The 27,556-nt window shown below is 47.2% G+C and overlaps 1 protein-coding gene across 8 annotated transcripts in view; it reads left to right on the forward strand.

The window, feature by feature from the left end:
• cdh23 (cadherin-related 23) overlaps positions 1-27,556 on the forward strand; it is an 815,609-nt gene that overhangs the window by 229,396 nt on the left and 558,657 nt on the right. For all 8 annotated transcript variants that reach the window (XM_072491426.1, XM_072491427.1, XM_072491428.1 and 5 more), the window contains one exon: positions 18,516-18,594. In XM_072491426.1, coding sequence (XP_072347527.1) covers positions 18,516-18,594 — 79 coding nt within the window. The remainder of the gene's footprint in view (positions 1-18,515; positions 18,595-27,556) is intronic.

Raw genomic sequence — 27,556 nt, forward strand, 5'->3', positions numbered from 1 at the left:
GCCAGTGGAGGGATTTTCCGGTCCCTGCTGTCAAGAGGGTTTCCCGTTGAACGCACCCCTTGCCGCTGGGGAACCCACGGCCGGGGCTCACTGTCAGCAGGAGATCCTGCCGGCAGAAACAGCCGGAACATTCCGGCCGATGCGGGAAATAATTAGTCACTTCTGGGAAACGTGATTGGTTTCCATAAAAATCTCATCTTGTTGATCAAGGTGAATGCATTTTACCAAATAGGGGGAAGATTAAGAGATGGGGATGTTGTTAATAGTGCTTCTAATGATTGTGTTTGGGTGCTTGTTTGAATATTTCTGTAATGGGCGGCACGGTTGCACAGTGGTTAGCACTGCTGCCTCACAGCGCCGAGGACCCGGGTTCGATCCCGGCCCCGGGTCACTGTCCGTGTGGAGTTTGCACATTCTCCCCGTGTCTGCGTGGGGCTGAAACCCCCCCCCCCACAACCCAAAGATGTGCAGGGTGGCTGGATTGGCCACGCTAAATTGCCCCTTAATTGGGTACTCTAAATTTTGTTTGAAAAAGCCTTATTTTCAGACAATTTAAGCTAAGAATTGCCTATTGGGTTAAAGTGGCTTGATTGCAATGTACGTCAAAATGATGGATTTCAGCCCATACATTCAGCCTCCGTCCCACACGCTGTGGAATTCCGAGGGGAGGTGCAAGTGCCAGCTTTAATCCCACGGTAGGAAGAGAAATTCTCCTTCGTTACAGATTTCAATATGTTCACCCAATCTTCAATGACACTTGGCTCCGAGAACATCTTCCCAAGGTGTTTCAGCTAATAACCCTCATCACAATCTTGATTTTTGTACACCACCTAGCGCAACCGCGCCTTAATCCCTGTACTTAAATATTTAAAGATAATTAGAATGAATGGGAAAGATAAAGTGCTCGTGTATCGCTGAAGCCCAATCAACCATATTCTTCAAATGTCATGTTAATGGAACAGAAGGTCTGTTGTATGAGTCTTTGCAAGATTTAAAATCCAACCCATGCACATTCAGGCAGAATAAGTAATTACTAACTCTGGGGATACACCATTCTGTTTAAATACTGAATAATAGAATATCTGGGTGCATTCTTTTTCAAGGTACCTCCAGCAGCTTCTTCCCTTTTGTATGCTCTGCAGTGTGTATTATTAGTTATAGTTAGGTTCATGTTAAGCCCCGATAACTTATCATAAGAACTAGGAATCAAGTATCGAATTCTTCCACTCCAAGTTTATTGTGTTCAGTAATCACTTCTCCAACGACTAACCAGTGCCACCTGCATCCCCTATATATATATATCGGTGCATTCTTTTAAACAATGCGTTCAATCTATTAAACAATTAAAACCCCATTCTAACTTAAGCATGAGGGAACATTAACTCTTTCCTAATGGATTCCCCCTTAAATAAATATATTCTTTAATTTTGATGTAAATTACAGTATAACACAACTGTATGTATTTGTTTTCTTGCAATAAATGCATCCTATTCCCCTCTTTTCCCTCCTATCTCTTCCTTGATCTTGTGAATCTCCCTGTTCACTAGAATTTGTTCTAGGCTCGCTATGGCAATCCATATTCTCTTTTCATTATGCATTTTGTAGAGTGGATATTGTCCCATTGAGGGAACATTAACTCTTTCCTAATGGATTCCCCCTTAAATAAATATATTCTTTAATTTTGATGTAAATTACAGTATAACACCTGTATGTATTTGTTTTCTTGCAATAAATGCATCCTATTCCCCTCTTTTTTTCCCTCCTATCTCTTCCTTGATCTTGTGAATCTCCCTGTTCACTAGAATTTGTTCTAGGCTCGCTATGGCAATCCATATTCTCTTTTCATTATGCATTTTGTAGAGTGGATATTGTCCCATAGAGACTTATGGTCTATGTGACACTCTTATAGGTACTGTTCCCGAATATCCTGTTCCATTTCAAATTTCAGTCTGTGTACTGGATATAAAACATGCCATATCTATTGCCTCTACTAGGGCAAGTGTCTCTGCTGCCAATGTACCTTTTACCAGTCATTTATCTTTTTAGGTTCCCCTGCCAAGCGAGCAACATTTATCTTTCTCTCCCAGGAGAAAAATTATAAATCTTCTTGCACTTGAAAAGCCATCGCAGAAATTAGCATAAGATGCATCACTGTAAATAAGCTGTTTCAGTTGTCGAACATCGCCTAAAGATGGGAATTTCAAAACACAATTCTCCTGTTTCAATTTTGCTAATGTTTTGTTTCCTGTAACAATTTCTTCAACTTGGGCTCATTCACTTTCGTGCTTGACTCTAAAACGTCAAAACTGGCGTCTAGTTTTGTTTGTCTAGCTAACCAATTCGGCTGCCCAATTAACCTTCGGAGTTCCTCATTTTTTCCATTTTGGATGCTGTCGTGTCCTTTTGTGAGGCCCCACCACAAGTAATTGCTACGGGGTTAATAGTCTCCACGTAAGGCTGTAGGGCTGCGGATGTAGAATGACATGCAAACCACTCTGCCTGATTTCTAACCCAATCTATCTGAATGCTCCAGAGGCTTGTCTTCCAATTTTGTTCTAAGCCCGTTCATAACATTTTTTTCAAAATCGCCACCACTACAAAAAATCCTCTACATGCATCTTGAAGGTGCCCAGGGTGCCAATAAAACATCACAGGGTCTGCGTTTCGCTGAAAACAGCCCAAATTTAACAAGAAAGAAGTCTTACAACACCAGGTAAAGTCCAACAGGTTTATTTGGAATCACTAGCTTTCGGAGTGCAATTCCTTCATCGGGTGAGTGGAGAGGTGGGTTACACAAACCCAGCATATATAGTCAATGTCACTGATGCAAGATGACACTTTGAATGCGAGTCTTTGAGATAATTAAGTCTTTACAGGTCCAGACGGTGCGACTGGAGAGAGGGATAATCACAGGTTAAAGAGGTGTGAATTGTCTCAAGCCAGGACAGTTGGCAGGATTTTGCAAACCCAGGCCAGATAGTTGCGGTTGGGGTGTGTGTGTGTGTTGAATGTCGTTAAATGTAGTGAGACATGAATCTAAGGTCCCGGTTGAGGCCGTACTCATGCGTGCGGATCTTGGCTATCAGTTTCTGCTTGGCGATTCTGCGTTGCAGCGCATCCTGAAGGCCGCCTTGGAGAAAGCTTACCCGAAGATCAGAGGCTGAATGCCCTTGACTGCTGAAGTGTTCCCCGACTGGAAGGGAACATTCCTGCCTGGTGATTGTCACACGATGTCCGTTCGTCCGTTGTCGCAGCGTCTGCATGGTCTCACCAATGTACCACGCCTCGGGACATCCTTTCCTACAGCATATGAGGTAGTCAATGTTGGCCGTGTTGCACGCGTATGTACCGTGTACATGGTGAGTGGTATTCTCACGTGTCATGGTGGTATCCATGTCGATGATCTGGCACGCCTTGCAGAGGTTGCAATGGCAGGGTTATGCGGTGTCGTGGTGGCTGTTCTCCTGAAGGCTCGGTAATTTGCTACAAACAATGGTCTGTTTGAGGTTGCACGGTAGTGGGGGTGTGGGGATGGCCTTGGCAAGATGTTCGATGGAGGATTGAGCCTAGGTAGGTTTTTCATTCAGAGGATTGGTTCAGACTCAATGGGCCAAATAGCCTGCACTGTAGGGATTCTATGAAAGCTCTCTGAATTCTTTGTGATTTTTGCTTTGAAGTGTATTCTAATGCTTAGGAAAGGTAGAGCTAATCATACTCACCTCCAAAGCTGGAGGATGATCATTCATGACTGAAGGAATTTGGGGATTTCTCCCAAAAACTAACATATGAACTGTATTCCCCAACCATCAATAGCAAAATCTTTTGCATGCAAGGTCCATGCTAAGGCCAAAGTTAATTCACAATCCGGCCTTCCATTTACAAAACATTTCATCTACCAGAGCATGATTTCTCTCGCACACCCCATTGCTTAAAGGATTTTGCAGCTGTATCCATATTATGTTAATGTTCCCGCACACATCCCGAAATTCATTTCCCTCCCAAATTTCACTGGAGTATGCACTCCTGTCTCTGGAGAGGATTTAAACACCAATGCACCCAATTCTCATGGGGCAGAATTTTCTGACTATCCTGAATTGGCCATTTTCAATATGAGTCCAAAATTCATGTGCGTTTTACCTCCCAACAAGGGCACAGATCAATTCTCACGTCTGCATTTTGAAGTTCACTGCACAGGCGCCAACCAATGACCATAGAATGAATTTACACAAAGCATTTTATAACAAATGGTTAGATCCCAGCATGCAATATTGTGGCTAATTCTGGGCACCACTGTTTCGAAAGGATGTCAAGCTTTTTGAGAGGGTACAGAGGAGATTTATTAGCATAGTACCAAAGGTGATAGTTCATGGACTCATAGAACCCCTACAGTGCAGAAGGAGGCCATTTTGCCCATTGAGCCTACATCACCAACCCAATTTGGGTTGAAAGAACACCTTATCTAGGCCCAAATCCCCCTCATAGCCCCATTACCCCATTTAACGTTTGGACACTAAAGGGTAATTTAGCACAGCCAATCCACCTAACCTGCACATCTTTGGACTGTGGGAGGGAGCGCAGACACTGGGAGAATGTGCGTACTCCGCACAGTCACAGTTTGAATCGAACCCGGGTCCCCGGCACTGTGAGGCAGCAATGCTAACCACTGTGCCACCGTGCCGTATTTGGAGAGACTGGAGAAGTTGGGATTGTCGTCCTTGGAGTAGAGGCAGTTAAGGGGGGTTAAACATAGGTGGACAAAACTGAGGGGCTTTGATGGAGCCAATGAGGAGAAACTTTTTCCATTGACCGGAGCACTGGAGGGGACAGATTCTGAAATTGTCAAAGACCCAGACGGAAGATGACATTTTCTTTTACGCTGGGCGCACTGATCTGGAACGCCCAGAAGAGTGGGGGCAGCATTTTCGACAGCAGCTTTTAAAAAGAAATTGGATAGATGCTCAAAACAAATTCGCTGGGCTATGGAGAAAGGACAAGGGGCATGTTGTGTTAGGTGCTCTGCTGCATAGACGAACCAACACGGTTGCGGATAGTACAAGTCAGTTTTTTTACTAACAATATTAACATCTGCAAACTGGTTACTGTGGTTCATTCATTACCCTCTAACCTGTGGACCTAGCCCGAACACTATCTTGGAGAAGCACTCAGCACATGGTGAATGTCTGAGTGGCTTGCTGTGAGCTCTGTGCCCTGAGCTGTCTCCTGCTGGAATGAGCAGGAAGTGTCGTGTTCCCTGTTTTATAGTGTGTATGTTCTTGCCTGTGATTGGCTGTGATGTTGTGTGTGTATTGATTGGTCCGTTGATCTGTCCATCAGTGTGTATGCATGTTTGCACCATGATGTTTCTCTGAATATCATGACATCCCCCTTTTTTACAAGAATATGTGCCTATGTGGTAATAAATATAGATGTGTACTGAGTGCAGCTGAATGTGTGTGTGCAATATCTACAACATGTACATGAGGCTAAACTATATGCATAGGAAGGTGTCAGGTGCAACATAGCAACGAGGTTGTACCATAAACAAAACCAGTGTAAACATCAAGCATCAAAACGAACTCCTGTAACGACAAAAAGAGAAACATATTAACATTGTGGCATAATACGTTAGTGAGTCCAATGTTCAAACAGGCTCATAAGCCCAGTCTAGTAAGTGGGCGACGAATTCGGGTTGACCGTTAGGATGGCAAACCATTCATCACCCGGATTGACACTGTTCACTGGCATCAGCTGGTGGGTCCTGCCTGGAGACATCCAGTTCCTATCAATGACCGCAAAACGGAAGGCTTCCCGGTCGTCTGTATCACCGGTCTGTATATCGTCCGGGTGTGACTCGGAGTACGGAGGTTGAATTGTCCTCGCGTCCTTGCGAGGCTGTCTGAATTGGGGAGCGTTGGCAGGTTGAGCTGCTCGACCGCAGGCAGCGTAGTGGCCCATCTTGCCACAGCGGAGGCATTGTCGGTTCTTTGACGGACATTGCCGTTTTAAATGTGCGGATCTGCAGTTGCCACACATCATGACGTCATGGAGTTCATTGCGCCATCGCGCATGCGCAGTTCGGTCCTGCATAGAGCGCGCCTGCGCGTCACGTCCCTCTGCGTCAACGTCTCTTTTGGCGCGTACAAGCGCGGGAGGCCGCGGAAAGTGCGCGAAATGGCCGCCCTCATCCGGGCCGCGAGCCGGGAGGAACTCGATCGCCTGGACCCGGTCGGCCTCGGCGGACCCCTGCCGTGCCGATTCAGCCACCTGGAATTGGGAGTACCGGCTGGTCGCGTTTTCATGGAGGACGCAGGCTTCGATGGTGGTGGCTAGGGTGAGGCTTTTAATTTTGAGGAGCTGCTGGCATAGGGTGCCCGAGGTGACCCCAAAATCTATCTGGTCCCGAATCATGGAATCGGAGGTGGCCTCATAACCGCAGAACTGCGCGAGGATACGGAGGTGTGTCAGGAAAGATTGAAAAGGCTCATCCTTACTCTGCAGGCGCTGCTGGAAGAGGTACCTCTCAAACTCTCATTTACCTCGACGCTGAAGTGCTGCTCTAGTTTGAGAAGGACCGTCTTGTACTTCGTCTTGTCCTCGCCTTCCGCGAACACCAGGGAGTTGTAGATGTGGATGGCGTGTTGCCCTGCCGTGGAGAAGAGGAGGGCGATTTTCCTGGTGTCTGAAGCATTCTCCCTTTCTGTGGCTTGTAGGAAGAACTGGAAGCGCTGTTTAAACAGCTTCTAGTTGACGCCTAGGTTACCAGCGATTTGGAGGCGGCTGCGGCGGGCTGATGGTGTCCATGGTGCAGGATGGTGGATTCCTTAAGATGCGTAGGTAGGTCTCACAGTTACTGGGTCCACTCCTGGTACTATGTCGTGTTGGGTGTTCTGCTGCATAGACGAACCAGCTCGGTTGCGGATGGTACGACTCCGTTTTATAACTAACAATATTAACATCTGTAAACTGGTTATTGTGGTTCGTTCATTACCCTCTAACCTGTGGACCTAGCCCTAACACTATCTTGGAGAAGCACTCAGCACATGGTGAATGCCTGAGTGGCTTGCTGTGAGCTCTGTGCCCTGAGCTGTCTCCTGCTGGAATGAGCGGGAAGTGTCGTGTTCCCCGTTTTATAGTGTGTATGTTCTTGCCTGTGATTGGCTGTGATGTTGTGGTGTATTGATTGGTCCGTTGATCTGTTCATCAGTGTGTGTATGTTTGCACCATGATGTTTCTCTGAATATCATGACAGGGCATGGGGCCAATTTATACAGCTCTTTCAAAGTAAGCACACATAGACGATGGGCCGATAGGCTGTCTCCTGTATTGCATCCCTCTCTGAATGTGCAGTCTATAATGTTGCCAAGTTTAACTTGAGCATGTGAGGGAAATGGGAATCAAGCGTTACGGTAGTAGAATTCAATGAGAAAAGATTGGGGGAGACGAGAGTGGTGCTTCTGCAGTGTGGGTCCTGTTGCCAGTAACCAAACTAGGTTAACCTCCAGATTGCTCGATGACAAACTAGGAAATCAGCAAAAACTGGAGATGGCAGCACAAACAAGGTCCCCTCTTGTGTGGCAGATTTGTAACTGAGTAGAAAGGTCATGTGTTCAAATCTCTGGAGTAAGATTGAACTTATCAGCCACGCCGACACTTGACTGCCGGGCTAGACTAGCCGAGGTTACATCGTTTTGGTTGAAATGTGAGCTGATCGCTTCTCTGGCCCATCGGGTAGATGTTAATCCCGCTGCACGATTCGAAGGTTACAGGAGCTCTCCCCAGTGCCCTGGCTAATATTTATTCCTCAACCAATGTCACTAAATCTTGTCATGTGTCTTTGCTAATCAGGGCGCCAAATTGGACCAAATGTTGTTTGTTACCATTACAGCAGTGACCAAATTTCAGACGTACTTAACTGGCTGTAAGGCGATGAGATTGAGAAAAGGTGATGTGTAGGGGGAAAAATAGTAATTAATTCCCAACCGGAATCTTTGTTCACGAACAGAGTTTTATATCGATGGGTAGTTGAACTGCCTTTACCAAGTTTATAATGCCCCTTAATTGCACGAAACAATTTAATTCCACTCAACACGGAGTACATAATGATGAGTCCTTGTATGAGAAAGCCACTGTGATCATATCAATAATGCACAGCCCGGGAGAATAAAAAATACACATCCCTACACGGCCTGAATTATCAATCAGATTCAGAACAGCTTTTAACATTTCTGGCAGCTTTAGGAGCGGGCATTTATTTTTTAATTTGCATTTTTAAATTTGCAAATCAAAGTGAATATTTATAACTTACTGATGGATTATGATTTTATTGGAAAGCTATTCCAACATTATTACAGAGCAGCAATCCTATTAGAGTTCGCATTACAAAGCGGGCTTTAATCAACGGCCAATGAAGACACCATGTTTCTTTGTGTCTCTTCAAATTTCTGGAGTTCCAGTCTGGAGTTCCAGTCATAAGAAGTAGTTCTGCTGATATGTTCGAATAACAAGACTTTCCTTTCATGTGATAATAGAATTTACAGTGCAGAAGGAGGCCATTCAACCCATCGGATCTGCATCAGCCCTTGGGCAGAGCACCCTACTTAAGCCCACTCCTCCATCCCGTAACCCCTCCTAACCTTATGGGCACTAGGGGGCAATTTCGCACGGCCACTCCACCTAACCTGCGCCTCTTTGGACTCTGGAACCAAGGGCACCCAGAGGAAACCCACGTAGACACTGGGAAAAAGTGCAAACTCCACACAGTCACCCGAGGCCAGAATTAAACCCGAGACACTGGCGCTGTGAGGCAGCAGTGCTAATCACTGTGCCACCGTGCCCCAGGAGGATGGCGATGTTGGCAGGAATTCCCCGGGATGGTGTGGGTGTTGGCAGGGGTTCCCCGGGAGGGTAGCGGTGTTGGCAGGGGTTCCCCGAGAGGGTGTGGGTGTTGGCAGGGGTTCACCAGAGGGTGTGAGTTTTGGCAGGGGTCCCCCGGGAGGGTGTGGGTTTTGGCAGGGGTTCCCCGGAGGGTGTGGGTGTTGGCAGGGGTTCCCCGGAGGGTGTGGGTGTTGGCAGGAGTTCCCCGGAGGGTGTGGGTGTTGGCAGGAGTTCCCCGGAGGGTGTGGGTGTTGGCAGGGGTTCCCCGGAGGGTGTGGGTGTTGGCAGGGGTTCCCCGGGAGGGTGTGGGTGTTGGCAGGGGTTCCCCGGGAGGGTGTGGGTGTTGGCAGGGGTTCCCCGGAGGGTGTGGGTGCTGGCAGGGGTCCCCCGGGAGGGTGTGGGTTTTGGCAGGGGTTCCCCGGGAGGGTGTGGGTATTGGCAGGGGTTCCCCGGAGGGTGTGGGTGTTGGCAGGGGTTCCCCGAGAGGGTGTGGGTGTTGGCAAGGGTTCCCCGAGAGGGTGTGGGTTTTGGCAGGGGTTCCCCGGAGGATGTGGGTGCTGGCAAGGGTTCCCCGAGAGGGTGTGGGTTTTGGCAGGGGTTCCCCGGGAGGGTGTGGGTGTCGGCAGTGGTTCCCCGGGAGGGTGTGGGTGTTGGCAGTGGTTCCCCGGGAGGGTGTGGGTTTTGGCAGGGGTTCCCCGAGAGGGTGTGGGTGTTGGCAGGGGTTCCCCGGGAGGGTGTGGGTGTTGGCAGGGGTTCCCCGGGAGGGTGTGGGTGTTGGCAGTGGTTCCCCGGGAGGGTGTGGGTTTTGGCAGGGGTTCCCCGAGAGGGTGTGGGTGTTGGCAGGGGTTCCCCGGGAGGGTGTGGGTGTCGGCAGGGGTTCCCCGGGAGGGTATCTGTATTGCCAGGTGTTCCTCGGGACGGTGTCGGTGTTTAGAGAGAGGATGAATTCTCCCACAATAAAAACCTTTTGGAATCTCAAACATCTGAGAAAAAGGCAACGTAACACTGACCTGATGTACAGAAACATCCGAATGAAATCAGGACATCATTAAAAAGGAACCAAATCAGGTCGATAAACGTGGAGGTTTGTAGGAAGTAGCAATTGAGGGATAAGAGAGACACTGGGTGAAATATTATTGTCTTGAAATGGGAGTGGCTAAGTTGGGTAGACAAGTTAAAATAATACTCGACAAAGACATGCGAAACAGTGTCACGGTACGAAGTGAATATGGTTCACTTGTCCTACGTGAGCCTGAAAGCAGAGTTTAAGAATCATAGTAACTACAGCTCTATGCACATACGCAGCAATAGTCTTTTAGGATTCACAGAAAGGGCTTCTGAAACATGTCTCAGATACGCGCGATTGCCCTCCAGTTTACACCAGTTAACCAGACTGTGACGCGGTAGTCACTGTTTACCCACTTTAAGAAAATAGAGTGTCAATTCGTCTGTGACCGAGGAGATGTTGAGGCAAATCTCCCGAGGCAGCCAATTAGGTGCTATAAATTCTGGCAATGGAATGATGAATGTTGGACATTACCTCTATTTCCTGTAATACGCTCTTTAACACAGTTGCTGATTTGGAAAACACAATTACCAAAATGACTGACTGCCCCTGGAGACTAGTTTTTTTTCTCTCCCCCCCTTCCCCTGCATGGCCCCATCACCCTCCAACAAAGGTCAGAGGCCTTAGATTTATGAATGTCGCTGTTTAAATCTAAATGCACTTTTGATTTTGATAGCTGGCTCAATGCTCAGTAAATTGGCGGCGAATTTCCACCACACTGACTCTGCAGTGTCCCATTCTTCCCCCGCGGTCACTGAATGCTTGTGCTGGTCGGAACATTGGTTTCAGCGGTAAAGAGACGAATTGCACTATTTTGAAGAAATGACTGGAGGAATGGTGAATTATATTTTGCTTGAGGGTTGAAAATGTTGCCAGCACCTTCTATTCCCGATTTCCACTCACTCTAATTTTATTTCAGCAGCACCGTCCTGGGTATCATAGCAATCATAGAATCCCTGCAGCGAACAAGGAGGTCATTGGACCCATAGAATCTGCAGCGACCCTCTGAAACCACCCCCCCCCCCCCCACCCACCACCCTATTCCCGTGACCCAACCTATTCTTCTGGAAACTTAAGGGGCAATTTTAGCACGTAACCGGCACATCTTTGGACTGTGGGAGGAAACCGGAGGAAACCCACGCAGGGAATCAAACCCGGGTCCTTGGCGCTGTGAGGCAGCAGTGCTAACCACCGTGTCGCGCGCCGCCCATGCTGGGTAGGTCACAGTTAAAAGTTTGACCCATGTTCCCTTGAACAAATGTGGAAAGGTAAATGAGATTCACATTTGTCCTGCACTGTGTCCCCCAGTTACCTCGAGCATTCATTCGAAGTGCCGTTACTGCAGGTGGACCTGCCGTCCAACTATAACCATTAAAGGCTCCACACACAATAACCAAATGAGATAAATAACCAGTTCCCCTGTTTTCAATGAGGTTGGTTGAATTAGGAATTTTAGCAGTGAGCCAGTTCTTTCCTTTGAGTAGTGCCTTTTGGTTTCTAGCATCCACCTGAATTCCGGGAACAAGTGGAGGACCTAACTGTGCTTCATCCGAGGAATAATATTTCCAGCAATGCAGCCCTCCATAATCACACACATAATCAGTTGCACCAAACAGTTAAGGATCAGATCTACTGATAATTAAAAAGGAGGACCAGGCAGAAATGAATATAACAGAGGGGAGGGGGGCCATTCGGCCCATTAAACCCACTTGAGCTCTCTTCAGTGCCATACTTCGGCACTGAGCCCTGCATTTTCTTTTTGCCCTCGAGTATTTATCCAATTCTCATTTGCATTTGCTAGCGCCACTCCTTTAAGCATCTATTTCAAATCCTCCGAACTCGCTCTGTAAAATCATTCCTTCTCATCTCCCTTCCGATTCTTACGCCTGTGACGCTGAATCTGTCTCCTCTGGTAACTGTCCGACCCGTCAACGGAAACAGGGTCGGCTTATTTAAGAAAAGCAGGATTCTGGGAATGCTGGGGAATCTGAAATAAAATCAGAAAACGCTGGAAACACTCAGCGTGCCTGGCAGCGTCTGGGGAGAGAGAAACGAGGTTGGCGTTTCAAGTTCATAGGATGTCTTCAGAGCCGAAGTTAAGGAGAAATGCGATGGATTTTATTCTGCTGAAGATGGAGTGAATGAAAGTCGAGGAATGGAAAGCAATGAAGATGAATATAGTAAAAGAGAGGAACCAAAATCCCGTCAGAGTGAAGAACGGCAATTCTTCAAGGTGAACGCTCCGAAGTGGCAGTAAATGAAACACTCCAACAAAAATAAAATATTGTGGTTTCTGGAAATCCAAATCATAAACATAAAATGCCGGGAAAACTAAGCAGGTCTGGCAGCATCTGCGCCGAGGGAAATGGAGTAACGCTTCTTCAGATCTAAAGAGCGGGAGAAATCTGCTTATTTCCACTATTAAGTCACCTCATCATTTTGAACACATCAATCAAATCTCCATGAATCTTCTCTGCTTTAAAGAGAACAACCCTGGGTCTGCAATCTTTCCACGACCCACAAATCCCCCATCCCCAGTGCCATTCTTGTAAACCTCCTCCACATCCTCTCCAGGGCCATGGCATCCTCCTCAAAGGTATGGTGGCCAGAATTGGCCACAATACTCCAGTTGAGGTGTAACTAGTCATTTGCAAAGATTCACGATTCAACAAAAGGTGTCAAGAATAGCTCCCTACAGTGGTCTGTTGGTCAAGCGCTGGGAAAATACGGTCCAATATTTGATTTGGTAATGATTAATCTTTCGAAAAGCTAAAGAATAATATCAGCACTTTGAGGTGGAGCCGACTGGTCCTTTTGCAAGGCTGGTTGTCGTGAACCTGCGCTTGACCATTTCACCTTGACTTCAGTCGCCAATTCCAAATACTTTTAGCGAGTGACCATCAACACCTCTTTCAGTCGCAACAAAAGAAATCAACCAAGTGGACTTGAGATCAAGCTCCATGGGGCGTTGCCCCAGAGATACCAGTCATAAATCAGCACGTTTTTAATGAGAGAAAATTCCGTACAATTGTTTTTTGCATGAGTATTTAAGAATGGTTTTGTTTTTTTGTTTACTGTTGAGAAAATGTGGTGACGGTCCCAACCCCCAAATGGTGCAAAATGCAAACAAGATTAGGAAATCGAAGTCTTAAGGAGATCGCGGTACTTCAATCACGCTTGAGCTCTAGATTGAAGACAAAAAGGAAGGCAGGAAGAGGTTAAAAGCTTCACAGCTTTGAGACCCTGTAAAAGAAAGTCTGTTACAGTTTGATTCTTCCACAAGCCTGCATCTTATATACAGGATTGGGCAGTTAATGTGCTGGAGCTTAGAATGACAGAGGAGCAAACTTGTGTGGATCAGTGCCTGGAGTATGGATAAAATAGATAAGAAGATTTGCAGTGGAGGTAGAGAGATTAGAGGGATTAGAAGATTTGGTTATCAGATGGCGAACAGTTTTTTCTATTCTACCCAAGAGTGTGAGAGGAGGATGAAAATGGCAACTTGTATTGATATTGCATCTTGAACAGAGATAAGAATTCATTCCATGACGTCTTGGAGACATGAACAGATACAGAGTCAAAGAAATGAGAGATGGTCAGGGGTTGGATTTCGAGGAGGGCATCCAGGGATGTAATGGAGATAAATGGATGTAATGGATGGCACGGTATCGCAGTGATTAGCACTGTTCGTTCACAGCGCTCGGGAACCGGATTCGATTCCCGGCTTGGCTCACTGTCTGTGCGGAGTCTGCACGTTCTCCCCGTGTCTGCGTGGGTTTCCTCCGGGTGCTCCGGTTTACTCCCACAAGTCCTTAAAGATGTGCTTGTCAGGTGAATTGGACATTCTGAATTCTCCCTCTGTGTACCCGAACAGGTGCCGGAATGTGGCGACTCGGGGATTTTCACAGTAACTTCATTGCAGCATTAATGTAAGCCTTCTTGTGACACTAATAAAGATTATTATTATTATTGACAGCAGAGTGGATAGTGATGGATGTAACTGAGGCCAGAGGTGCTTGGGGTCTGATCATTCAGGCACCGGGATCTGTCCATGCTCCCCACTCCCCTCTTGAAGTGGGTGTCCCAAGTCACTCGGCCATCATTTTTGTGCCAACTTACATTTGTGTTTCTCTTTCTTCCCTGCCCCCACTGGAGTAAAGATGAACGGAAGGTTTGAATTTGTGCGTTGCCAGTGCCCGATGCAAGAGTTGAACTTGTTTCTGAAAAAACAGATTGGCATATTTTGCCTTTTCTGAGAAGGTGCAGATTCCCCACTTTCCCCCAAATGTCCCACTTTGATCAAGAATTTGAGCTCACCCTGTGTGTTGAGACTGAAAACGCTGTTCAGTTGTTGCTATCTAAGGACTCGCTGATTTTGTTACCTTGGTAAAGAGGGGTTTGTCTAGAAAGAACCAACAGAATTTTGTTTTAATTCTGTTTGGATTATCCCTGCCTCCAAGTGTTTTCTCGCTTTGAACCATTGAATCAGCATTTTTTTTAAAAAATCCGAGTTGAGCTTCAATTAAAAGTTGAGCAGAACAGTAAAAAGCCCACTATGCCCTTTGACATTTCGAAACAAACTGCCTGCCTGTTTGGATTACTTATGCTGAAATATTTATGGTTCAGTAATTAAAATATGATTGTGCTATTTGACATTTTCTACTTGAGTGAATACAGGTTGAGTTTTATTTTGCCTTTCCCATAGAAACCGGGGAGGTTAGCCCGTAATCGAGACTTTCTATAAAAATAATTAACGCCTTTCGTAATCATTTTAAAATTAGTTCATATTTCTTGCGCTGTTTTCTCGAACACTGTCTATTAAGAGGAATGTGATAGTGTGGCGCAGAATTTCTGTCTGCAAGGAAACAAACGGGTTTTCTCTCCAGTGTTTCCAGAGAATCTCTATGGTGAAGACGGAGGACATTCGGCCCAACGAGTCTGTACCGACCCTCTGAAAGAGCACTGCACCCAGGCGCACTCACCCGCCCTATCCCAATAACCCCTTGACCGAAACCGACACATCTTTGGACACTGAGGAGCAATTTAGCACGGCCAATCCACCTGCACATCTTTGGACTGTGGGAGGAAACGGGAGCACCCGGAGGAAACCCACGCAGACACGGGGAGAAAGTGCACACCTCGCACAGTCACCCAAGGCCGGAATTGAACCCAGGTCCCCGGTGTTGTGAGGCAGCAGTGCTAACCACTGTGCCGCCCCAGCGTTTCCTCTGAAACCCGTTGGGCATCTCCGAGGGAAGTTACCCACTGTCTGTGTGCACTGCGCTGAGCTCCAATGGTAAATATCGCGTGTGTGTGGATCCAAATAATTTGTGCAACAGCTTTTTTCACCTTTTATGAGCAGCCTGAAAATTTGAAAGGAGTCAGGACACTTCCCGGTGTCACCGACTAACGAGGGTATCCTTCACATCCCGCCGTTTCCTTTCCCCTGCCAAGATAACAGGAATTAAATGTGTTTTTCTTCCCACTGCACTACACAAAATAAGCCATGTTTTGATATAACTGGTTCATTCCTTGTTTCATGACTTGTAATTATTCCTCTTTTCCCCACTTGTTAGGATGGTGATTAGTTTTTAATGTTCACTTCACTAATTGTAGAACCTACAGCTGGTGTTGCAGTTTGGTGATGGTTGATGGTGATGGTGATGGTTGTTGGTGATGGTTGATGTTGATGGTGGTGGTGATGGTTGATGGTGATGGTTGATGGTTGATGGTGGTGGTGATGGTTGATGGTGGTGGTTGATGTTGATGGTGGTGGTTGATGTTGATGGTGGTGGTGATGGTTGATGGTGGTGGTTGATGTTAATGGTGGTGGTGATGGTTGATGGTGATGGTTGATGGTGGTGGTTGATGTTGATGGTGGTGGTTGATGTTGATGGTGGTGGTGATGGTTGATGGTGGTGGTGATGGTTGATGGTGGTGGTGATGGTTGATGGTGGTGGTTGATGTTGATGGTGGTGGTTGATGTTGATGGTGGTGGTGATGGTTGATGGTGGTGGTGATGGTTGATGGTGATGGTTTATGGTGGTGGTGATGGTTGTTGGGGCTGGTGATGGTTGATGGTGGTGGTGATGGTTGTTGGGGCTGGTGATGGTTAATGGTGGTGATGGTTGATGGTAGTGGTGATGGTTGATGGTGGTGGTTACTAGCAGTTACTTGTGACGGTCCCTAACTGGATCATAACAATCAGCAGCGAAATGAGGGCCGATCACCCTCGAGCTCAGTTGAGGAGTTGGACAGCTAATTCATTCTGACCCTTCAAAGCCCATTCTCACTGCTGCTGTCAGAAGCTCATGTCCGGATGGTCTAACATTTCCCAAGGTCAGAAAGACAAGTTTAGTGTGGTCAGGAAGGTGCTCTTTGGATATGAAAACTGCCTGTCGATTGGAGGACAGTCTTGGGGTTGGGTCTTTACCTCTCTGATTCCAAATGCAATGCGGAGTCCGATTGCTAAACTGGATGTTTACAATCCAACTCCAGCACAGCAGTGAATGGAACTTGGTTCACAATGTCACTGACGTCCGTGTGCTACTGGACTCCCATTTTACTTCAAAGCGTTTGTCTCGGCATCTTTTTATTCGGCCTCAGCACCCCGAACATTACCTGCAGGTGGAGGCATGGGGCTCTGTATGTACCGGGCCATAAATTGGACCTCTGTGTGATCACCATGGGGGTCAATGCAACGGCGCCATATTTCCATTGGGCCTGCTATGCTCATAGGGAACATCGTCAAAGATGAGGAATTAGGACCGGTGCCGGTTCCCCGATTCTGCGGGCCCCGGAAAGCGGCGTACTCTGGGAGTATGCCGCGCCGCTGGCGACCTATCTGGGGCCATTGCCAGAGGCCCACTCCGCCCCTGACCAGCCGAAGTTGGGGGGTTTCTTTTTTGGGTCCAGCTCTGCGGTCTGGGTCCGCCGTGCGCATGCGCGGCCTCTGACCCGTAAGTGCGGGGGCCCATATCTGCAGCAAAAGCTGGTAGATCTACGCCGCATCCCTGCCAGCCCCCTGCAGGGCTGGGAATATGTGACCCTTCCATGCCAGTTTTTCTGGCGTAAAACTCTGCCGATTTAATGCCAGCGTGGAGACACAGTCCCAATAATGGCAAATCCAAGCCAAGGTTTTAACACAACAACGCTGATGCTTTGAGCCAGAGATGCCACTTCAGGCATCTCTTGAATGTGCATTTTTCGGCCTGGTCACACCAAGGTAACCTGCGGGGACAGCCACTGTATGCAAACTGCAGGCCACGGCTGCTGGAGACCTGTCTTTGATGTATCATTGCAGCCGAAACACATCAAAAACCCCTTACCATTCCGATTATAGGCCATTCTCTAGTTCTCTCTGTGAAATCAAACCTTGGCATGTCTGTAAACTGAACAGATTGTCCTGTTCGCTTGGCTTTTGCCTGTAAAGAAACACCAGGCAGTGGAAATCTGTTGTCACTGTGTTGCCTCAGATGCCTTCTTTCCTAGTTCATTGTTAGCATCAGGGTTTTGTACAGTGGGGCACTGACGCAGGAGGAGGCTGTTTAACCCCTCGCGCTTGTTTCAGCATCCACTGAGATCATCTCTGACCGCACTCCATGTGCCCACCTTTTCCCCCACGCTCCTTAATAGCTTTGGATAATAAAAATCTAGCAACCTCACATGTAAAACTAACAATTGATTGAGCGTCAATTGCCGTTTGTGGCAATGTTCCAAATCTCTCCCATCCTTTTGTGTAAAGAAATACTTCCCAATTTCACTCTAGGATGGTTCACTAGACTGTATCGCCCAACGCCCTGCCCTAAACTCGCAACCAGTGGAAATAGCTTCTCTCTTATTGGCCCCGTCTCCTTGGATATGTTAAACTTCAGTCAAATCAGCCCATTATCTTCTAAATTCCAGGGAATAGACAGACCCGGGTTTGAGTGAACTATCCGTTTTATGTGACGTTTGAAAATCCAGGTGAACCTCTGGTAAATCTGCACGGAATTCCCTCACGGGGTTAAAAATCCTCGGTGGGATGTCGTACTAACAGTACTCCAGTTACAATCTGACCAGGGCTTTGTTGTAACCTGGCTTCTGCACCTTTGGATGGAAAGGTTGGCTTTCCATTAGCCTTTTTTATCACTTTACGTACCGGCTCGTGACATTTTAGTGTTCTATCTGGGTGGAAGCCCCCCCCCCCCACACCATTGAGTGCAGTCACTGAGGGAGTGCGGCACTGTCAGAGGTGCTGTCGTCCTACAGCTAAAATGGGATCCTAGCTACCGTCGGGGTCCATGCTTAAGCTCCCTTGGCCACATTTTGAAAAGAGATGGGGAAATTTTAGGGTCCAGGTGACCTGGACAATATTTATTTCTCGAGCAACCGAAATAGAACAGACCTGTTATTGCACTGTTGCGTATGGGAGCTTCCTCTGCTTAAATTGGTTGCCACATCCAAACAGTCACTGCACTTTTTTTATTAAAAGGGCTTCGATGGCGTTGCACTGCTTTGCTATGTCTGGTGGGGGTGAAAAATTAACTGCAAGTTTGTTCTTTTTTGATATTCCGCATTTGCAATTATTTTTCAGGGCAAGACGGTCCGCATTATAACAGCACTAGACCAGGATAGAGGGAGGCCACGAGGCATCGGCTACACTATTGTCTCGGGTAAGAGGGTGAACCTTACATTTTCCCATTTCAACTCATACAATATGTTCCCTGTTTAAAAAGGTCTAGAAAATTCCATTTATAAATATACAATGAAGCCAATTTTAAATCATGTGTAAAAAACATAAAAAGTAGACCCTGCTCCACACTATTATCAGGAGAGATGTTCACAACTTATTAACGGTGCGTGCCGCTATTTCTAAGTGGAAGCAACGCATAAAACATGAATAAAGCCTGATAACTGGGACAGGAATCCAGTGAGTTTTGTTTTAATTGTCCACTTCTGCAAGGTGTTGAAATTGTGCAGCGTGATTTGAGCATGCAGAGATATACTTTTGGTTATTCTGGGCACAATCTACCCGAATGGGTACAGATTCCCATAGTGCACAATTAGCTGGGTGTTTCCCAACGCTCGGCGCACCGAGAAAGGGCACGCTATCCAACGGCCGTTCGGGTAGTTTGGGGACCGGAGCTGAGGCCACACCAAGTCCAATTTTCTGCAATGAGGAGCTCCACTCACCAGAACGCCCTCAGCACAGGGAGATGGCGTCTCGCTCCCCTGAACCTACCCCCAGCTAACCTATAAGTGAGTCCTGGGGTGGGTGGGGGGCACACCCTCCGCACCCGTGCAGGGCACCCCTGGCCCCAGTACCCACCATGTGGCCAGTGATATCTGGGCACCTTGGCTGTGCCGCCTGGGCACCTTGGCCGTGCCGCCTGGGCACCTTGGCCGTGCCACCTGGGCACCTTGGCCGTGCCGCCTGGGCACCTTGGCAAATGTGCCTGGGCACCTTGGCAAATGTGCCACCTTGGCAGTGCTGCCTGGGCACCTTGGCAGTGCTGCCTGGGCACCTTGGCAGTGCCGCCTGGGCACCTTGGCCGTGCCGCCTGGGCACCTTGGCCGTGCCGCCTGGGCACCTTGGCCGTGCCGCCTGGGCACCTTGGCCGTGCCGCCTGGGCACCTTGGCAATTGCACCTGGGCACCTTGGCAGTGCCAGGCTTTTTTTATTCCTTTACGTGATGTGGGCGGCACTGGTTAGGCCAGAACTTATTGCCCATCTCTAGCTGCCCTTCAGAAGGAAGCTGTGCCCGGGTGACACCAGCCATGCTAAGGTATCGCCCTGCCCAGAGGGCAAGTACCTGGGTGACCCCGATCCCCAGGGAGACTCCCACGAGTGCTGTTCTGTCCGGTCCACGTTTGTGGAGACCAGCACTGAACGGCGCTCGCCCGAGCTCTCAAAGGCGAGGAGGTTAGACACCCAAGCCTTGGGTCGATCTCGGGAATGCATATTAGAGTGAGACTAGCTGTCTCGCTCTAATCAGCCATAAAGTGTTCCTGCCCACAATGGGTGTTAGATCTCGCGAGGCATTACGAGCCGGGAAGACCCCAGAAGAGCGATGTCCTGGCATCCACGGGCTGTGCCGCGCCACCTTTTGGGCACAGTGTGGCAGGTAGATCAGGAATGCCACGCCTCTGGAATGTGGGGGATAAAGGGATTTCACACACAATTGTACAGCATTTGGGAACTGATAACACAAAAGTGTAATTTCCAAGCATTTACTTGATACCAGGGCTGTGGATTTTCTGAAGGTAACTCTTTTCAGTGACGTCTATCAGGCCAGCTTCTATGAGTGGCAGGTTTCATTACCATGGACAATTGAATGTTCAGGCTCGTTCTGACGGGCATGAAGAGAGATTGAGCTGTTGGTTTTCATCAGCAGAAATTGTAGCTCAGGCAAACAGTTTGTTATTAGAATGCCGCTGTGACCAAAGTAAAATGCTTTGTCTGCGTTTGGTTAGTTTCCTGCCTGTGTTGTATTTCAAGATGAGAAGACTGAAACGCACCCAGGGTATCTTCAACTGCTGGTCACTAAATAGTTTCTTGAATCTTTTGAACGAGAATTGACAGCACCCTCAGTGAATTGGAAACGGGGAGGAATCTTTTTGGCAGGGCTTGCAAAAGAGTCTCTACAAACTGCAGCAAATAGAACTCATGGTCTAATCTTCAACAAAGTCTGCTGATATAGGCAGGATTGATACCCCAGGGAAATGTAGTCAATGGATACTACTGTAGTATGTGGTAGGGGACAGTAGCACAGTGATGATGGATTAGTAATAGACTGGCTTTCACTAATGGCCCAGCTTCTGGGGAATCTCCATTCACATAGGAACATAGGAACAGGAGTAGGCTATTCTGCCCCTCGAGCCTGTCCCACCATTCAATGACATCATGGCTAATCTGTAGCCTAACTCCATATACCTGCCTTTGGCCCACATCCCTTGATATCTTTGCTCAACAGAAGTTTATTTATCTCAGGTTTAAAATAAAAAACTGTTCTTGCTTCAACTGCTGTTCCAAATCTCTACCGCCCTATGAGTGAAGAAGAGCTTCCCAACATCTCTTCTGAATGATTTAGCCCTAATTTTTAGATTATGCCCAATAGTTTTAGAGTCTCCAACCAATGGAAATTGTTCGCAGCCACCCTGGCCGTGCCGCCTGGTCACCTTAGCAGTGTAAGGGCACACCCAAAGGGCATACAGCTGGGAACCTTCGATCCCCTTGGAGACCCCCACGAGTGCCGTTCCATCTGGTGCCTGTTTGTGGGGACCAGTATTGAACGGCGCTCACCCAAGGTCCCCGAGACGATGGGATTGAATCCCAAAATCTCAGGCACCTTGGGAATCTGCACACTAGAGTAAGGCTTACTGCCTCGTTCTCATACGCGGATTTACCAAAAACTGATCCTGCCCATTGTGGATGGGATTCCCTTTGCAGCGTTCCACGAGAATGCGTCGAATCTCGCGAGGCGTTGCGAGCCGGGTTAATCCCGTTGCGGGGTCTTCCGGCTTTCACCGCGTGGCTGGAAGATCGTTTGTCTTTATCTACTGTCTTTCACAGTTAATATCTTGAATACTTCGATCAGATCACCCTTTACCTGTGTAATCTCTCCTCGTAACTTAACCCCTGTAATCCAGCTATCACTTTTGTAAACTTGCGTTGCACTCTCTCCAAAATATCCTTCCTAAGGTGTGGTGCCCAGATCCCCTCTCAGTGACTCTAAGTGGGGTCTAACCAGTGTTTTGTAAAGCTGCAGCATAACCCCTGTGTCTTTATACTCCAATCCTCTAGATATTCCATTCCATTAGCTTTTTAGACTGTTTTCTGCACTTGTTCCTGACATTTTCAGGTTCTGTCCACCTGAACCCTGAAATCTCTTTGGATATCCACTGTACCTAACCTTTTTCCATTTAGAAAGTACTAAGTTATATCCTTTTTTTGTCCAAAATGAATAACCTCACACGTACTTCCATTGAATTCCATCTGCCACAGTTTTGCCCATTCACCTAGTCTGTCAATATCTCCTTGCCATTTTATGCTATCATCTCGGCTGTCTACAATGCCACCCAACTTCGTATCATCCGCAAATTTGGATATGTGACTTTCTAAGCCTTCATCCAAGTCATTAGTGAAAAATTGAGGGCCCAACACAGATCCATGTTGTATACCACTAAACACCTCCAGCCAATTAGAGCAATTACCCATTATCCCCACTCTCTGTTGCCTGCCACTCAACCAATTTCCTAACCATGTCAATAATTTGCCCTCCACTCCATGGGCTTTCATTTTAGTTAACAGTCTCTTATGTGGCACTCTATCAAATGTCTTCTGGAAGTCCATATAAATAACATCCATAGACATTCCCCTGTCCGCTACCTTAAGCAACCAGATTAGTCAGGCATGACCTTCCCTTCATGAATCCATGCTGGCTCTCCCTGATCACCCAAAATTTTTCGAGGTACTCATTTTGGAAAATAGCTATGGTACTAAAAGCTAGTACCAATAATGGTGATCATGAAACTAGCAGATTGTCAATTAAAAAAAACCTGCCTGGTTCACTATTGTCCTTTCAGAAGCCACATGCGCTTTCAATCTGGCATGTTGTTACTCCAAACCCACAGCAATGTGGAATGTGGTTGACTCTTGATTGCCCACTGAATTGACCCGGCAAGCCACTACGTTGTCTTGGGGGGGGGGCAATAAGTGCTAACCTTGTCCAGGATGCTCATATCCTGAATAAATTAAAGCAAAGATTAGTTCCATAGTCCAAATTATGTGCCTAAAACCAATTCTGCTTGCTTACGGCAGCAGTGAGGTCTCCTAGTACGATTGACGGAGAAATTACCCAATCATCTCCATAATTAGATGGAATTCTATAATTGGTCGGGATTCGATGGCCGAGTCTCCTCCGTTTGAATGACTAGATGATGTCAGTTCAAGGGAATTCAACCAAATGGTTTGTCAGTTTAACCTCTTGATGGTGAGTTCAGAAGCCGCTGTTAGTTTAATTGGCTGGGGAACTGATTGTTCCTGCTCGTCACTGTGGTTGACAAGTTTGTCAAGAAACCTATTTAGTAGGTTGATCCCTGTGGGAAATGATTGATATTAATCATCATCTGAGGAGACTGGGGCACGTAGTGGAAATCCTACACGCAAAACGCAAGAGATGAAGTTTATTGCTTGCCCAGGGCACAGTAACCCAGATTACTTTAATCACAGGGCCTCGCTTCAGTTCAAAGGAAGTGTGGACATGCCCACGGGGCTGAATTTTATGTCAGACACAAATTATCACCGTTGTGTTACAAGAAACCGCTTGTTTTCCATGTGGTCGCCGAGACGAAGGATAATATCCAATCTTCAATCTAAACTATTATTGTCTTTTATCTTGTTTTTGTTTTGGTGGGGAGTGGGCTTTGTTTATTCTGAAAGACGGGTTGAGCAAGTAATTGGGACATGGTGGAGGTTAGTGACTTATTATTAATTTCATCTTCCACTTTAAAAAGCCCATGTAGACCTTAGCTTGGAGCCCCTTAATGGATTAGGGCAGCACGGTAGCACAGTGGCTCGCACTGTGGCTTCACAGCGCCAGGGTCCCAGGTTTGATTCCCCGCTGGGTCACTGTCTGTGCGGAGTCTGCACGTTCTCCCCGTGAGTGCGTGGGTTTCCTCCGGGTGCTCCGGTTTCCTCCCACAGTCCAAAGACGTTCAGGTTAGGTGGATTGACCATGATAAATTGCCCTTTATATGAAGATGTGCTATACATTCCTCAAAATGGATAACAGACGATCGGTTCGGGGTTATTAGATGAGGGGAAACAGATTTGCATTTATACAGCACCATTCATGACCACAGGACATCCCAAAGAGGTTTACAATCAATGAAGTGCTCTTGAGGTGTCGGGAACGTGACTCTCGTTCACCAGAAGCCCCCACGGACCGCACTGTGATAATGGCCTGTTAATCTGCTAAACCAATGTTGATTGAAGGATAAATATGAAATGCCTGAATATTCAACGTGCCTTATGTTATTCAAAAGCGACTCTGGACAATGCAGAGCTAAATGTACTCCCTAATTAACTTGTGCATCTCATCCCATGGACGAGGGATTTAATCAAAGCGTAATGGTCAATCCATTCGCAATTCAGATTGACATTCAAAACACTTGAAGCCAATGATTGGTATCTATTCTCAAAAGTGGCAAAGGATTTGGGTTTGATAATAAACCATTCACTGAAAGTGTTCAATCAATCGTAAGCAGCTTTCCCCACTGCTAATCAAGTACTTGGATGAATCTCGAATACTTCTGAATATAAATTGAAACTGCTTATTTTAACCAGTGTATCTTATTAGTGAGGTCACATGTGAAATATTGTTTGCAATTCTTTGTATGAAGAATGAGTGTAATGGGGAATATTGAGATGAATGAGGCCTTGGTTTAAAGTTATAAAGTGTGACCTGGTTAACTGAACCGGTCGCATTGGAGAAAGTGGGAAAGATGACTTGAGTTCCTTCAATGTGAATCGGAATGGATAATTTAGATGTATAGACCTATTAGCCCAAGTTGTGACTAGAGAGATGGGAGGGCAAGAAAACAATGTTTATCAAAAGCTGTAAGGCAGCTGAAATGCCGAAGGAGATGGCTGGATTCTTTCTTTCCACAGATCTGTTCGTGTGTGAAAAACCACATCACAGAAAGCAGCTGTACAAAAACAGCAGGGGCACCGTTTTGCCCAGTTGGCTGGCTGACTAGAGTGTGCGGTTCCGAACAACACCAACACCATGGATTTGATTCAAGATCCAGTTCGGCTGGACTTGGAATCGGTCTTCCCGCTCTTGCCATGAAAAGCCACCACTGGCAAAAAACTTGCTGGAAAAACTGCCCCGAATGAGTGTCAGTGGGCAATGAGCCTTTGGACCGGGCCACATACGGATGAATGAGTGACAAGATAAATATGTGACTAAGAACTGCGGCTGAACACCTCACTGAAATAGTTATAGATGATTGAACACCCAAAGGGGCAGTGTGTTTCCTTTTTGCCATTTCTGCGAAATGAGAGCTGAATTATGCAGGTTGGTGGGATGACCTTTGAGGGACAAGGACAAATGTTGGAAGGTTTATTTCTGTGGAAGTTTTTCCTTGTGGTTCGTGACCTTTCTTGGTTGACTAAAGAGATTGGGCAAAGGCCCTGATTGGTCAAATAGTCTCCGGCAGAGTGGGAGTGTGTGGGGAAAATGGCCTTTCCTCAGTTGACGTCATCTTTTAGAGCAGTTAAGGAACACAGGCTTTGATCCCGGGATTTACCCAGTCCGCATGTTTGATGTTGCAGCTTTGCTCACTGTTTTTTCACACTTTTTTTGGGGGGGGGGGGGGGGGGTCTTGGTGGGAAATCCAGTTCAGATTAATGAGTTTGTGATTCAATGACGACTAGTGTGGCTTATTGGTTGTATCTAGCATTTTCTTAGCAAGAGCACGCTGAACAATTTGCATTGTGCACTCAGCTCCATTTCAAGCACAATGATATGGTGGAACGCCAGTGCCCATTCATTCTCATAAACTTCACTCTTCTGAACAAAACTTGCGGTCCATTCCTCTGGGAACTGCCGAGCAGCAAACAAAAGCTGCAAAATATCTGGAGTTGCAGTTCAACCCATCGGAAACCCTTTAACCCACTTCAAATGGCTATTGAGCGCAATGAATAGCTGCTGCCCTTCAAATTCTGCACACACCTACGTGCAGCTTCTGCCGCTCTTTAGCTGGCCAGTTCCATTGTTGCAAAGGTATCAGTGGCTTCTTTTCTGCTGCTTAACATCCTCGACCCCATTTCACTGTGTCTCCAATGTCCTTATCTAACCCCGTCTACCAAAGATAGCTTCACACTAGACTGTTAAGCTCATCTCCCAAGTGTTGATCATGGAGGTCACATTGTAACTAAGATATGAACCTTTCAGGAATTACAACCCTCGCTCCCCACTTTATCGACTGATAACTTAGAAAATCGCAGAATCCCTACAGTGCAGAAGGAGGCCATTCAGCCCATTGAGTCTGCACTGATTATCTAAAAGAGCATTCTACATCATCCCGCTCCCCGCCTAAGCCGTGTAACTTTACACCTTTCTTTTCAGATAACAATCCAATTCCCTTTTGACTGCCTCAATCGAATCTACCCTCACTAATCTCTAGGGAATCCAGACTCTAGCCACCCTCTGGATGAAAACCTTTTCCTCACATCACTTTCTGCCCCTTTTGCCAGTTATTTTGAATGTGTGCCCTCTGGTTCTTGATGCTGTCTTGAGTAGCAACAGTTTCTCACTATTCGCCCTGTCCATATCCCTCAGGATCTTGGATACTTCTGTCAAGTTTCCTCTCCGCTGCCTTTTCGCCAAGAAAAACAGCCCCAATCTCTCCAACCTATCCACATAGCTGCAGTGCTATCTCTGGAATCATTCTTGTGAATCTCCTCTGTACTCTCTCTCAGTGCCTTCACGTCCTTCCTCAAGTATGGTGCTCAAGAGCTGGAGGCAATACTCCAGATGAGGTCTGACTAGTGTCTTATACAAGTTCAACATGACCTCCTTACTCATGTGCACAATGCTCCAATTCATAAAACCGGAGGTACAATCAGGGGTTAAGGCAGGAGGACGGGAAACATGATTGAATGGCGAAGCAGACTCGATGGGGCAGCACGGTCGCATAGTGTTTCGCAAAGTTGCTTCACAGCTCCTGGGTCCCAGGCTCGATTCCCCGCTGGGTCACTGTCTGTGCGGAGTCTGCACGTTCTCCCCGTGCCTGCGTGGGTTTCCTCCGGTTTCCTCCCACAGTCCAAAACGTGCAGGTTAGGTGGATTGGCCATGATCAATTGCCTTTAGTTTCCAAAAAGGTTAAGTGGGGGTTACGGGGATAGGGTAGAGACGTGGGCTTGAGTAGGGTGCTCTTTGTAAGGGCTGCTGCAGCACGGTAGCCTTGTGGATAGCACAATTGCTTCACAGCTCCAGGGCCCCAGGTTCGATTACGGCTTGGGTCACTGTCTGTGCGGAGTCTGCACATCCTCCCAGTGTGTGCGTGGGTTTCCTCTGGGTGCTCCGGATTCCTCCCACAGTCCAAAGATGTGCGGGTTAGGTGGATTGGCCATGATAAATTGCCCTTCGTGTCCAAAATTGCGCTTGGTGTTGGGTGGGGTTACTGGGTTATGGGGATGGGGTGGTGGTGTTGACCTTGGGTGGGGTGCTCTTTCCAAGAGACGGTGCAGACTTGATGGGCCGAATGGCCTTCTGCACTGTAAATTCTATGATGGGCCGAATGGCCTAATTCTCCCATGTCTTATGGTCTTACATGCTTTATTAACTCTTCTCTCAACACCCCCTGCCATCTTTAAAAAACACGGCCCAGTTACCAGATCCAGTATCCGCGTTGGCCACTGACATGCGATATGGTCATACACCCTTTGCCAACACGGGGTCCCTGTGAGTCGTTCTGCCGATGTTATTTGCTGCGACTGGCAACTCCTCCTCGTGTAAAAACAAGAATGCATCCTTCCTGTTTGGGGGGATGGTAATCCAGACATTGCACCGGCATTGCAATGATCTTCCAGTTGTCTGTATGTAACGTCATGCCCATCCCTGCAGT

This window comes from Scyliorhinus torazame, chromosome 28, assembly GCF_047496885.1.
Source record: "Scyliorhinus torazame isolate Kashiwa2021f chromosome 28, sScyTor2.1, whole genome shotgun sequence".
Lineage (NCBI taxonomy): Eukaryota > Metazoa > Chordata > Chondrichthyes > Carcharhiniformes > Scyliorhinidae > Scyliorhinus > Scyliorhinus torazame.